Genomic DNA, 14,201 nt, shown 5'->3' with positions numbered 1-14,201 from the left:
GGAAACATACTTTGGTTTCAGTTATTAAAAAAGGGATCATTTTTTCCAAAAAGAAAAGGCAAATGAACAGAATTCCTTGAGCAGTAGAACAATGTGGTGTTAGTGATTATAGAGGTACTTGCTAGCAGTTATATCTTGTCAGAATACTACATAAGGCATTTTGCATATTTCTCAGATGTACCTTCGGATCAAAAGATTTATATTTTTATTAAGTAACCTAATGCCTTTAGTGGAAGTTTGGCAAAACAGGTTACAGCTTGAAATGGCCACAGCCTATTTGATTGCACTTAATCGATGAGTTAAACACCAAGGAAGCATAGTGAGGTTAAAGAGGTCAGATGACCTTGGCCTAGAGACAGTGTGTGGGGCCACGGGCACTTCCTTTCTTTGGGAAGGCAGTCGCTGCCCCACAGCAACCTCTGCTCTGGAGTCTTTTGTGGTAGAGCCAGTAGGTTAAGGCCTTGACTGTCATTTAAATCCTTAGTGAGATCAGTCTGGCTTAAAGCAGCCTAACTAAACAGTGTCAGTCCTGGAGCAAGAGAGGAGCTCTCTTCTATGGTGTCTCTGCTCATCAAAATGAGAATTTCACCCATTAGAACAGCTGGCTGGAGGGATCTCTAATCTGGGATCAGTGCTGTGAAGAGGCCACTCCTCAGTCTTATTTCCACTGACACTGAAAGGAAGTTCATAAAGTAATCACAAAGCTGCAGTGATGCTGTCATGAGGAAGGAGAGCACCAAATTTGTGCTGTGCAGATGGCAGATCTCTAGTTCCAATTGCCTGATATATAGAGCAAGTGGCTCATGATCTATATTCCTCCATGACAGGGGAATGGCTGAAAACTTAGACACTGGGACAATCCCAAACTGTGTGCCTAGCTGGGTACGCTGGGGAAAAGATGCATACGGATGTGCTAGTGTCAGTCCCTCACATTCCTGTGGGTGCTGGGTCCCCAAAAAGTCTCTCTGTGCAGGTACTACTGAAATTGCTGCTGGGTGCTGTTGCAATGGCAACAGGGAAGTGGAAATTGTGCCTATTTCCTAGAACAGCCTCATAGGTGGCTCTGTCCTTACAGAAGTGAGCTTATGCTGGTGGTGAGGAGCAGCAGTGTGCTACAGGAAGGGCTGGAGGGCAAAAGGAGCACAAGATACAGATCAGACAGGTACAAGCTGTTTGATACATCAGTGAGGCTGTGAATTCCACAACTAGAGCTTCCAGCAAGGACGAGCATACTCCTGATTAACTTTACTTGCTAATTATGTACTCTCCTCTCCTTTATGCCTGTAAAGTGAAACCAAGCATTTGACCTCCCAAAGGAGTCATCCATGCAGCCACAGCTCTCTTTGCAGAGAGTGAAAGCCGTTTGTCACTGACTTTCTCCTCTTGATATTTACATTAGGCTGGAGAATGGTGCTGTGCTTGGGGGTCAGTGCTTTAGCTGGGACAATGTGACCTCCAGTAAATGTGGGTTCAGACTTGTGTTGATTTAGGACAACTTAAGCCTCTGTTTGTATATTTTGGGGACCTTGTGTCATCTTCTGAGCATAAGAAACAGCTCATTTTCTAATCTTGTAGTGCTGCAGATGTTATAAAAACAAGTTGTTCTACCAAAGGGAAGTTGTGTGTGTTTTTAAAGTGGCTAATGATTTCAGAGAGCAATTCAAGGAACACCCGTCTGTATCTGCAGCCTTTGGAGTAGGTGTGACAATTTGATTTTTAGTCCAGGGAAATCAAATCCAGCACCCTGCTTGCTTGTCTTTCATGAGATGTTTTAAATGAGAACAATGTGACCATGTTTGGGTTTGCTGATGGTATGGATCTGAGACTGCCAGTCTAACTCTGTTCCACGGTGGCTTCCATTGGCAGAGCATGTCAGAGTCTGGTCTTCAAGTACTGGACTTGTCTGTTTATGAGCAGAAGTACTGTAACCTGTGGTAAACCCACAGACAAAAGGAAATTGCAACAGTTCTTCTCTTTCCTCTCTTGGCTCATCATCTTAATTGATTTCTTAGCAGAAAATCAACTAGTGGGTCAATTTGGGCTCTCAAAAAATGGTAAATTCTTATGGCTTTAAAAAAAAAAAGAATCAAAAGAAAACAGCAGTCAACCCAGATGTGGTACCCAGATGAGACTCTTTTTTGTAGTGCCCTGTTTAGCTGGGTTACCAGAGAACCCCCAGGGCAGTGACTTTCCTTTGGAAGGTAGCATTTATTTGTGGGGCACCTCCTGCTTCCAGTGAGAGCTACAGAGGCTGGAAGCAGGTCCTTAATAAGAGGATCTTAGTAAGATCTCGGCTGACAGTTTTCCCTCCCCACCCTGTAATTGAACCTAAGGTCTGATTCAGAGTGCAAAAGGCCTTTCTTGGGAGGTAGGGCAGCAAAAAAGGATGTGACAAAGTGTTCATTTGGGGAATAAAAAAAGAAAAAGACTGCATGTTTCTGTCCCATTCACTTCTGCAGAAATACAAAATGCAAATGAAACTAACTCTGTCCATCTCTCAGGTTTAACAAATCAAAACAAGCCATTTGCACAGCACAACGGTGGCTGCCTTGCTCCTGTCTGCAGCTTTAGCACTGCTCAGGCACCATGGTCTGAAGAGGACAGGGATGCTGTGGATGGAGTTGTAGGAGGGGGAAGATAAATTTAGGTCTCTCTTTGTAACAGAAAGAGCAAGGGAAACTAGTATTTTTGAAGCATGGCCTCTGATTTGGGGCCCACAAATATTGGTTGTGCTTTGGTAATTCTTCAGAGGAACTGTTGGTATTCAGCATATCTAAATGTTCATGTGGCTGAGCAGTGAGTCGCTTGGGTATCTGGGATTGTGACCACTTTTGAAGCTGGTTGCAGGCAGGACCAGAGAGGTCATCTAGCTAGAGTGCAACAGTCTTAATTCTAGCGGTTAATCATACTCAATACAGAGAAACAGGTCATTACTCTCCGAGTCCCTGAGAGTTTTGCCATGTGTTTCACTATATGTAGGATCCAGCCCTGTCTTTATCTCTGTATTTCTTGCATCTAACAGCTGTGTTTCAGGAATAGGAAGTAAAAGCTTTAAAAGATGAAATGAAGCACTTCAATTCCTCACCACAGCAGTTGGAGATCTGCAGCCTCAGGCCCTTAAACTATTCATTACTCTTACAGTTTGTTCTTATATGTCTAGAAATCCTCTGAGGTGTGTGCTTTCTTATCAGACAGTTAAGCCTCAACGACTGACTGTATCGTAGCATCAAGTCCTAAATATAGCACAAGATGCCCAAGTTAATAAGACAGTCCTAATGTGCCAGTTCACATCCAGAAATTTTGGGGATTATTCATAATATTGCCACTACGTCATCTTGAAGACAGTAGTTGACACTAACTGATACTGAAAAGAAACACCTGCTGGGGCAGGCAATGTAATTTTGGAAAAACTCATGGCTGGGGTGACTACCAGGGGAAATTAATTGTGGTCAGAAGAATAACAACAATGTTTTTTAACTGCATAGTAAGATGGGTGCGGTTGTGGTATGTTCCCCTTGAGACACTAACTATAATTATTTTAGCATCAGTCAGACACTCCCTGGAAGGTCATATCTTCAGTGGATACCATGTGAAGAGTGATTTATTGAACATAACATACATAGTGATTTATTGATGCAGGGCAGCATGTTTAATACCTGGAAGCCAATGTGGGTCGTGCTCTTAGAAGATGGAATTGAATTTTACAAGCGGAAAGCTGACAACAGCCCCAAAGGGATGGTCCCACTAAAAGGAAGCTCTATTAACAGCCCATGCCAAGATTTTGGCAAAAGAATGGTAAGTACTTTTTTTTATAACAATGATTGACGGTATACTTATACTCCTGGCAGCACTGAAGGGGCAAAAGGCTGGTGATTACAAATTCCTGACGCTCATCCTAGTGGCAACTCTCACTTGTCTTAGAAGGTCACAAGCAGGCTTGGATTTGTGTGGTATTTGAAAGGTGTGACTACTTAGGAAAAATTCAGGATACTTTAAGAGGAGTAACTCGGAAAGTGATTTTTTTTTTTTTAAATCTCTGAGTCTGTCAGAGAGCAGAGCTAAATTATATTGTTGTGAGGTCACTTAGCAGCTGAATGGTGCAACTCCTGTATTAAATATAAATCTAGCTGCCACAGAATAAAGGTGTGGAAATCTATTTCATGAGCAGTGGAAGCATTTCTTTATTGTCAGAGAGCAACAACTGGCTTGCTCAGACAGGAAGGGGATAAATACTGTGACACAAATGCCCAAGTAAAGCTGTAATTCCAAACCTTTTTATTAACATTTGGTAACTACCCGATCCCACACACTTCACATTCATGCAATCTGTGTTAATTGCACACTGCATTGTTACTTGTAGGGCTTTTGCAAGTGACTAAGAGTCACATCTACACTCAGAGAGAGAGCAAAAACCGAAACTGATTTAGAGAAAGTAGTTCAAATGTTGCCTATACATTTGGGATCCCTAAGGTCAAGGACAGCAAGTGCACAGACTGAGGTCCCAATTCCCAGTGAAACACACAGATCACCCTGTGTTTCAATATTCACAAATTCAGTCTTATTTGACAGAAAATAGATACAGGAAGATAAATGTACGAGCATACATATTTTGTTATAGAGTTCCTGAAAAATAGTTGTTGGTAAAACAGGATTGCTAGTATGAGCAAAGAATCATATCTTTAGTCAGTCATTTGTTATTTCAGCAACTCAGTTTCATCAAATAGGCATTATACCCCCAGGAATCCCTCTGACAAAGTGGTCCCCCAGAATCTGGAAGATTATCCAATTACAGTTTAAAGGAATTTACTGCAAGGATGCCTGACTAAAGATAGAAGTCTCTGAGAGCATTAGAAAAATAGAAAGAAAGTGTAAGAGAGTGCACGAGAGAGCAAGCTTCACTTTGTCATATGAGTAAAGTGAGGAGAATTATACCTGTCCTTAGGTTTTGTGGTAAGTGGAGTCCGGGTCCCTGGTGTCAGGTTTGGACCTGCTGGCTTTCCTTTTTCCTTCCTTTCTTCTTTTCTTTCTTCTACTTCTTTCTTTCTTTTATTTTTTTTTTCTTCTTTGTGCAGACCCCATATTTATATGAAAAAAAAAGTTGATTCTTATGGAGTCTTTTTAGACTTACTTCTGTTAAGAAAAAGGGGCTCTTAACGTAAAAACTCTCTTTGAGGCAGCACAATAAAAGGATGGGGCAGAGAATAAAGATTGCTGTTAATCCCGTGCTGCTTCTCCTGGGAACAAAAGGTTTTAGAGGGCCATTACCTTGGAAATCCCACCCAGAGCAGGATCATCAAGAGCTACCTGCTCTTCCTAGCTCTCTCTAGGTACTGGGAGTTGTCCACAGAAGGAGACTTTTATCATGCTTGGGAGGAGAATTGCATGATCATGCATTCCCACCCCATGCCGGTCATAGGTTTTTTTGATCCCTGAGCTGGTGAGGGTGATTGTCCAACTGATTCAGAAGGGTTTGAGACTGCCTGCTGGTCAAGCCCATTTACTCTTCCTTATTGCTAACAGCCCCTGCCTGAGCCACCCTTGGGCATGGCTAAGCAAACCGTACTGCTTAACCCCTGCAGCTTCGGATCTGACCTTCTGCTTCAGCCAGCTTGGCTGTGTGTCAGTGCATTGCCTGGGCGCGGGCTGGGAGCTCTTTGTTACAGCACTTGGCTTTACATCTTTTGCAAACCATGAATAATAAAGGTGAAGCATAATTACGTCTAGCGACTAGAGCACAGAGCAGGAACATTAAAAAGCCAAATAAAGGAACAGAAATTAAGTATATCTGCACACATTTAGTTCTAATTGTGCTGATTTGAAACCATGTTCCTACATTATCTAATTAACAAGCCTCAGCACAGCACTCCTTACCCTATACATGAGGTATAATGCATGGGGAGAAAGGTACTATGTTCAAGAGTATCATAGATCCTACATTATAATGGCAGAAATTAAGTTTTTCTCACAAAGCATTCCTTTCCAAACAGTTTTGTATTTGGGTGTTTTTTTTGGTTTGGTTTTTTTAACTCCCACAGAGGCACTGACATCAGTATTGGTCTGTAGTAGTTGCTTGGAAATGTCAGTAACAGTAACACATTTAACAATAATGAAAAGGTAATTCACCAGCGTATGTGCATTCTACAAAATAGGCAGAGAGGTCTGAAGTACCTGATGTCTGCTGAAGGCAGAGTGAGAGAGATCCTCACCTGCCCAAAGGGTTGCTTGAGGATGTACCAGTTTGCAGAAGATACGTTGCATCTGTAGTGAAGGGTGATGAAGTCTTTGAGGATCATTCCTTTGACTGCAATGAGTTTTACATTATGCTTCATTTTACATTATGAGTTTTACACTATGTTTCATTTTAGTTGCTGGGGCCTTTTCTGAGGGAGAATAGAGGAAAAAGGAAGGATCTCAGACCTGGGGTTGAGGCACCCAAAACACTTTTTCATAAGTAAGATCTAATGCAGAGTTTGCTGAAGTCAGTGGAAGCGATCCAGATGACTTCAGCAGATGTTGGAGCAGATCCTCCTGTTGGTGAGATCATTCTGCAAGTCCATAGACCAATAGCCCTGGAGACGTATTTTTTCTTAAAATTTGCACTGTTCAAACAGTCAAAACTGCAACAAGCTCATTCATATGAGCAATGCCATCACTGGGATTGTTCTTACAAGTAGTTACTGCCCAATATGATTAAACCTAAATTTCTACATGTATTCCTTGAAAATGTAATATCTCGATTTTTGTATTTTACATTTTACAGCTTTACTATACTGCTGAATCCAATGCCTCTGCATTCCATCCTGCCTTCTCTTTGGTTATGTGCCAAAACATACAGTTCTTCCTCTTACGGGAATTATTCTGGTTCTTAGTGGTTTGCATACATTTACTTCATATGGCTAGAAATGAAAGTATATTTTTAGGGCAGGAATTCTGTAGGGTGAAAAGTGGGATAATTGTCATTAGGTCAGTTTTAAGTCCAGTCTCACTCACTTGGGCCCAGTTTTGGAGCAGGGACTATTGAGCCATGAGCAGACTTTTATATTCATCTGGTTAGATTTCAGCTTTTTGAATCGGCTTGTGTATCTGCATCAGGGCCGGGCTTGAAACCTCAGGGCACATCACCAACACGCTAATTACTAATTTACTGAATCAATTGCAAAAAGCAAGTGCTGAGGGGAAAGGAAGCAATCTTGGATTTTTTTTAAACAGAGATATAGCCTCTTCAGAAGAGGCTGCAACTGCATATTTTGAGGTTTTATTTCAAAATGCATTCACCACTGTTCGCTGTTCTTGATCTGAAGTTTGATCATTGCCTAATGGGATGTTAATTCTGCTATACTTGTGCTTTCTCTATTTTCCCCATGGCTTTCCTGTGGATAGCATTATCGTGTATGGTTGCTCATAGTTTAAGTTAGGACAAATGAATCTGACTATCTAAAATGTTGGTGTTTAGTTCAGTCTAATGGTCTAATTTTCTCAAAAGCACAAACAGATCTGCATCATCAGAGGGAGACTTGGTCACTTCCAGGACTGGAGACTCAAGCTGTTCACCAATTTCAGAGGAAGCCTGGATGTCTAGCTTAGTGGCCTAGCTTTCTAAAACCTAAAGTTAAGAGAAAGAGCTTTCCCAGTCTCCTCTGTGTACTGATAATGAAAACTCTTCTTTAGCATTTCACTGTACGTTGCTTCTCAGCTCTTTGGCTTCAAGAATGCTGATTTTTCCTTTGGTAAAAGCTTGCTTTAATGCTTTGATATTTCATTCTGTTAATCTGGTGTATTAGCATGACTCTTGGATATTGGGATTTGGAGAGATCTGTCTGTTTGCTTTTCACATGCACTGTACATTGATTTTTCAGGATGTAGCTCTTTACTGCATAATAGAAAAGGTGGGTGTGGCTGGAAATAGGAACAGTGTCAGATAAGTAGTTACTTTTCTGTCTGAAACGGATTTTTGAGGACCCACTGCTCTGTAAATTTGAAATCTGTCTTCCATGAAAGTCAGCGGGACTTCTGCGCAATTTCAGGGTGTCAGAATTTTTCCCATTGGCAACAGTCTGGAAGATGCATATTAGGGATGTGCAGAAATGTGCCGTTTACAAACATGGGCTTCAGTAGATTCATTCAGTGTTTTGATTTCATTGCTGTAGATTCACCACGCTCTGCTCTTTGACGATAATCTCTGCTTTACTTGCCCTCATAAAGCCATGCTGTTTGCTTGCTGATTAGCCTGTCATTTTTAGATGCCTGCTGAGTCAGAACCTGTTGTATTTATTCTAATACAACTACAGAACAAATTACAGTTCCACTTATGGGGAACTATATTTTAGAGGAAGTGGAAACCCTCTTGGCCTGAGTAATTAGATCCAGATTTTCCATCCAAAAGATCACTGGATGAAACTGAGATCAAACAGTGTGAACATTGTAGGGTTTTTTTTTCAGGTGTTGTTTTTTTCTGCTTAGAACTACCTTTAAAGGATCTTTTCTCATTTTTGGGAAATACAGTCTTTCCATTGTTGCTAGTGTGTTTAGATAGGTAGGGATCATAAGGTGTAGCCAAGGGTTGGATGTCTAGTAGTAGGGATCATCTCTCTACCAAGCCCTTAAAGGTTTGCTAGGCTGCACGTGTTCAGCTACTCTCCAACGTGGCTGTGACATTTTCTCCCCTTGTGAATCAGTAGCTGAGCAATGTGATGTGGGTTTTTTTCCTTCTTCAGACTGACCACATCTCTCTAAACATTAAGACAAATTCACACCCACTGTAAGCCTGCAGAGGCTGGGCACTTCAGCCTTTCAGCTGTGTTGAACTTCCCAGCAAAAAAAGTCAACGGCTATATCAGTGCTACTCACCTTGGCTGTACTGACAACATCAGGATCGCTCACGGGGAAATAACAAAAGGACTCAGTTACCTGCACTGCCAGTTCATGTTTTTCTTCAGAGTTTTTTTTAATTTGACTGTGGCTCTAAGGCACTTTCCATAGTCCCTTAGGCACAGGTAGGCTGTATGTTGTGGTGGTACTAGGTTAATCGTGCCCAACTGGCTACACCAAAGTAACTTTTAAAAAAAACATCATTTATCATTCCAGTTTGTCTTCAAGCTCACTGCGGCCAAGCAGCAGGACCACTTTTTTCAAGCTGCCTACCTGGAGGAGAGAGATGCCTGGGTACGGGATATCAAGAAAGCAATTCATTGCATAGATGGAGGCCAAAGGTTTGCCAGAAAATCCACAAGAAAGTCTATCAGACTGCCTGAAACAATCAACCTGAGGTTTGTTCCCTATTTACTTCTATCCGCAGGCAGTGTGCCAGATATGTAACCTCGGTCTGGAAGAGCTATGAGCTTGTCTGTCCATGCTACCTCTCTGGTTTCACTCAGTCCGTTCTGCATGACTAACAGTTTCAGAGCGTACAATGTGGCAGAAATGAGCTAGTGATCAGAACTGGGAAGATCATTTTTAATACATCATCTTTTACCAAAGCGTACTTATTTATCAAAGGATTTTGCTGATAAGAAGCACACTGCAGTACAAAAGGAGACCCCAGCCAAAGTGTGATTCTTCCAGGAGAGGCATTTTTATACAATATATAATTTATTGCAAAAATATTTTAAACCTTTTGTTTGCTTTCTGGAGAAACGCTGATGTTAGCGTAATTTTTGGATGGTGAGAGGAGAGTGGTGTGCCTGCCAGAGAACTTGGAACTGGCAAAGGGAGAAGAAGAGAGAAAGGGCACACACAGAGGAAGCCATCTGTTTGTCAGTACTTTAAAAAATTAAGGACAACTTATTTTTTGCCTCTGAGAATTAAATACCAAGATACAAATGAGCCTGCAGTGCTCCTTACGAGACAGTAAAACTGCACAGAGCCACGATCCAACTAAATCTGACTTCACAGGCTTCAGCAGAGGATCACCCTGACTAACAGGCCAAAGGACTTAGCCTGTAACATTTAATATTCATCCTTCTTGTCATTCCAGAGTTCCAAGGGATGAGAGTTCTGAGCAAGTGAAAAGCGGGTGGGAGGAAGGAAGTCACACCAGGGTTCACTGAGGTTACTTAGGTCCTCTGAGAGCATGCAGGACTTGGAGGTGTCACAGTGACAGGTTTTCTGCTCAGCCAAGGACCTTTGGGGGAACATAGCGCAAAGCAATGCGCTCCCCTATTGGCGCCAAGGCTGTGGGGCCCTGTGAAGGTGCCTCAGCAGTGGGTGTTCCTCTGTTCACACTACAGTCACCCCAAGTTGTTCCATTCTCAAAATATGGGGGTGTGGTGAGCCATTTGTGCGCTCCCCACTCTGCTCCTGCAGCTGTGACAGTGATGTCACAAAGGCCTCCAGGCTTTGCAACGTAAATTTTTCAGGAGATTAAACTGAGCCATGCTATAGCTCTGCAGAGAGCAATATGCCATCAAAACATCAAGACCTCGTGAATGACAATGATATTATTGTACGAACTGGCTAAAGCTTTTTATTTGCTAACAGTTTCTGTGGTTCTTTTTATGCACAGTGCTCTGTACCTCTCAATGAAAGACCCTGAAAAGGGAATAAAGGAGTTGAAGCTGGAAAAAGATAAAAAAGTGTTCAATCACTGCTTTACAGGTAAGGAGCTGTTGTCCCTCTTTTCCATACAATAAAGGGAGCACAGGGATGAGAGGCTAAAGATAGATAAAACAGCTCTAAGCCCTGTAGAGCACAGAGAATTTTGAGAAGAAAACCTGGCGGATGTTTTCTTGACCAATACAGGAGGTGCTCAAGGGATGAAGCTTGAAAAAGCGTTCAGTTATGGCCATGGTAAGCAAGAGAGGAGGAAGAATTTAACCAGTGCCGGAAAGATTGCAGTAGATCTTTGTACAAAATTGCATGAAACACTTAACTCCAGAAGAATTATTCCTTTCTGAATTTTTCATCAACAAACTGTGTCACATTGTAATTCCTGTCCTGCTCCAAGTCAAATCCGTAGGTGCTAGAGTTGAAAGTCACCCTGTTTCGACAGCACTGTGTCAGTTAACATAGCAGCCTGGAAGACTGCCTTCTCCAGGCGTGGCTGTCCTTCATACTTCCCCAGTCCCTGTCCCTGAGGCTTCCCAGCTCAGCCCTTCATCCCCTCCCAGCTCTCTTCTCCCTCAGGTACAGTGTTCAAGACTTGTACTGGCCCCTGCCATCAGTTGGATCAGCTGTACCTCACTGGATGACCCAGGAATCTTTCTGGATTAGCTCTCTGTGTTGTCACTAAGAACATCTTTCAGGAGATTGATGAATTGATGGAGTAGGCTTGTTGCCTGTGTATTTTTAGGCTTCTTCGTGTCTGTCTTCGTTTGTGGCTGATATTGTTTGTTCCTTTGTAACCAGGCACCTCTGTGATTGACTGGCTGGTGTCTAGCAACTCCATCCGAAATCGCAAAGAAGGTCTCATGCTTGCCTCTTGCCTCTTGAGTGAAGGCTACCTACAGCCTGCAGGGGATACGTCCAAGACTGCTGCTGAGGGACTGTCAGACACCCCCTTCTTAGATCTTAGCGATGCCTACTATTACTTCGTAAGTATTGTATTCTGTTGTTTTTTCTTTTTTATTGTCCCAGACTTGCTGATGCTCTGCTTTTCTCAGGCTTCTTGTTGGGTTTCTTAAGTCCTGGAGGAAAGATTGTACAGAAATGGAGAGATCTATGTTAATTGTCTTTCTCTACGTGATACTCAGAATGAACTGGCTCACTTTAATATTTGTAAGCAGGACTTTTTTTTTCTGGCACTCTTCTAAGTGTGAACTGAGTTCTGAGGTCGAGCTGGGTTCTTTTTAACTTAGACTTTGTTCCTGGTAATTTCACCAGCGACCAGAATTTAGCCATCAGTTCACCTGATGATTCAGTGCAAGGGAAGAGAGTAATTCATTATCATGGGGCTTCTCAGAGTGGCACGAGGTGCAAACCCATTTTTGTGCAGAGCCATCAAATCTGACTCAGCGCATGTGCGCACGCACACACACACACACACACACACAGAGCTTGCCTGTGAGCAGAGAAGCAAAAGTTTTTAGTATCTGCCAATAACACTGTTGTGGTTTAACCCAGCAGGCAGCTAAACACCACACAGCCGTTTGCTCACTCCCCACCTCCCAGTGAGAGAATCGGAGAGAAAAAAAAAAAATTTGTGGGTTGAGATAAAGACAGTATAATAGGAAAAATCAGTATATAGGAAATATACTGATATATCAGTATAATAGGAAAAAACAGAAAAGGAAGGGAAAATAATAATTATAATAATAATGATAAAAGAATATACAAAGTAAGTGATGCACAATGCAATTGCTCACCACCCGCTGACTGATGCCCAGCCAGTCCCCGAGCAGCGGTCACTGCCCCCAGGTTAACTTCCCCCGGTTTATATACTGAGCATGATGTCACATGGTATGGAATAGCCCTTTGGCCAGTTTGGGTCAGCTGTCCTGGCTGTGCCCCCTCCCAGCTTCGTGCTGGCAGGGCATGAGAAGCTGAAAAGTCCTTGACTAGCATAAGCACGACTTAGCAACAACTAAAACATCGGTGTGTTATCAACATCATTCTTGTACTAAATCCAAAACACAGCACTGTACCAGCTACTAGGAAGAAAATTAACTCTATCCCAGCCAAAACCAGGATAAACACCTGTCCTGGGTAGCTTACCCAACCTTTTCAATTTATTGCTTCATATTCTGTACATTGATTTGAAGAACTTGCAATATCGCAATCACAGTCAAATACTATTTTAAATACATTTGGCTTATGAACTTATGTTCATAAGTAATGAAGTAATAAAAGTATGCCTTCTGTCAAGTAAAATGCTTAAATATTACAATTCTGTTTATAGTTACCACATAGAATCACTCGACTTCAGCAAAATGAATCTCCCATTGCTTCATTTGTTTTCCCAGAATGTGTCCCTGGTAAGGAGACTTTACCTGTGCAGCAGTGGAAGCAGAGACACTGCTAGTGAAGGCAGCCTTGTGGCCATCACAGTTCCTGGCTACCTGGGACACTTCTCCTAGCAGCCCATGTGCGCTCTGCTTGCTTTCAGCTTGTTTCTAGTTTGATTCAATACCAATGTGATGTAAGGATGCCACAGGAGGTCAATGTCTGACTTGCTATCATACAAGTAGGCAGCACAGATGTTTACTCTAAGCCATACGAATGGTTGCCTACATTTACATCATTTGAACAGTGTAAGGTTTCAGTAAGTAGCATCACAATTTATCTGGTGTGGAATGGATGTGATGCATGGATCCTGAGACAGCCTATGCTCAGTGCACACATCACATCATCACAGCTATAGAAAATCGTGAATTTAAAAAACTAGGGCCAGTTCTTGTTGTTGGAGAAGGCAGCCTAGATGGAGCATTTCTTCTTCCCAAATTCTAGATGGTTGTGATGGATGGAGGAAGAGGAAGGGTCTGTTGGGTGCAGAGATGGCCAGCCTGGAGTGTATTGGCTGTGCTGGCATCACTTTATATGAACTGCTGTCTGTGCATTCAAAACCCTGTGACAACATGGGATTGAGGCAGCCTGACCATCATGGAGGAAATGTGACACCAAAAATCATGGAGAATGGAGACACTGACATATAGACAGATGCTCCAGCTCTTTTCAGATGCCCTGAGACTCATTGGTGTAGTCCTACCTCACACTGAAACGCTTCCGTGGTGACTTGGAGAGCTCCTCAACTTCATTGGGAGATTTTTCCAGTAAAAGGGTTGATTTTTTGGGTGGCAAAAACCAGGGTGGAGGGAAGCCAAAGAGAAGCCAGATTTGTACATGTACATAAACATGCAGCAGCAGCAGCTGTGTAACTTTTGAATTTTCTCTTGTGGTCGTGCAGCCAGACAGTGGGTTTTTCTGCGAGGGAAATTCTAGTGATGATGATGTGGTCCTGAAAGAAGAATTCAGAGGCATAGTAGTCAAACAAGGATGTTTGCTGAAACAGGTCAGTATTGTATGTGTTCCATCCTGTCACTGGGATGATGTTGCATGGATACAAGATTACTCTTTTACACCTAAAAGCTTTAGAGAAGAGAGAAACTAGCCTATGCCATCTCCACACTTGACAGGTTTCACCTCTGTCCCTCTTGCCTTTGCACAAAGAAAGCTTGCTGTAGCATGACAGCAAGCTGTTGCCCAACATTGCAAGGTTTATTGCTCTTATTACAAAATAAGGCAGTTTATAGTTTTAATTAGGAAAGAGT

The 14,201-nt window shown here is 42.3% G+C and overlaps 1 protein-coding gene across 3 annotated transcripts in view; it reads left to right on the top strand.

Annotated features, from left to right (window-relative positions):
* Window positions 1–14,201, top strand: part of PLEK (pleckstrin) — a 23,869-nt gene that overhangs the window by 4,765 nt on the left and 4,903 nt on the right. For all 3 annotated transcript variants that reach the window (XM_009325009.1, XM_009325008.1, XM_009325007.1), the window contains exons 4-8: window positions 3,640–3,795; window positions 9,085–9,266; window positions 10,502–10,593; window positions 11,344–11,528; window positions 13,838–13,942. In XM_009325009.1, coding sequence (XP_009323284.1) covers window positions 3,640–3,795; window positions 9,085–9,266; window positions 10,502–10,593; window positions 11,344–11,528; window positions 13,838–13,942 — 720 coding nt within the window. The remainder of the gene's footprint in view (window positions 1–3,639; window positions 3,796–9,084; window positions 9,267–10,501; window positions 10,594–11,343; window positions 11,529–13,837; window positions 13,943–14,201) is intronic.

The sequence above is a fragment of the Pygoscelis adeliae genome, unplaced genomic scaffold (genome assembly GCF_000699105.1).
Source record: "Pygoscelis adeliae isolate BGI_AS28 unplaced genomic scaffold, ASM69910v1 Scaffold46, whole genome shotgun sequence".
NCBI classification, from domain to species: Eukaryota; Metazoa; Chordata; class Aves; order Sphenisciformes; family Spheniscidae; genus Pygoscelis; species Pygoscelis adeliae.
Note: the sequence above shows the minus strand (reverse complement) of the source record. Positions and strands in the feature narration are given on the sequence as shown.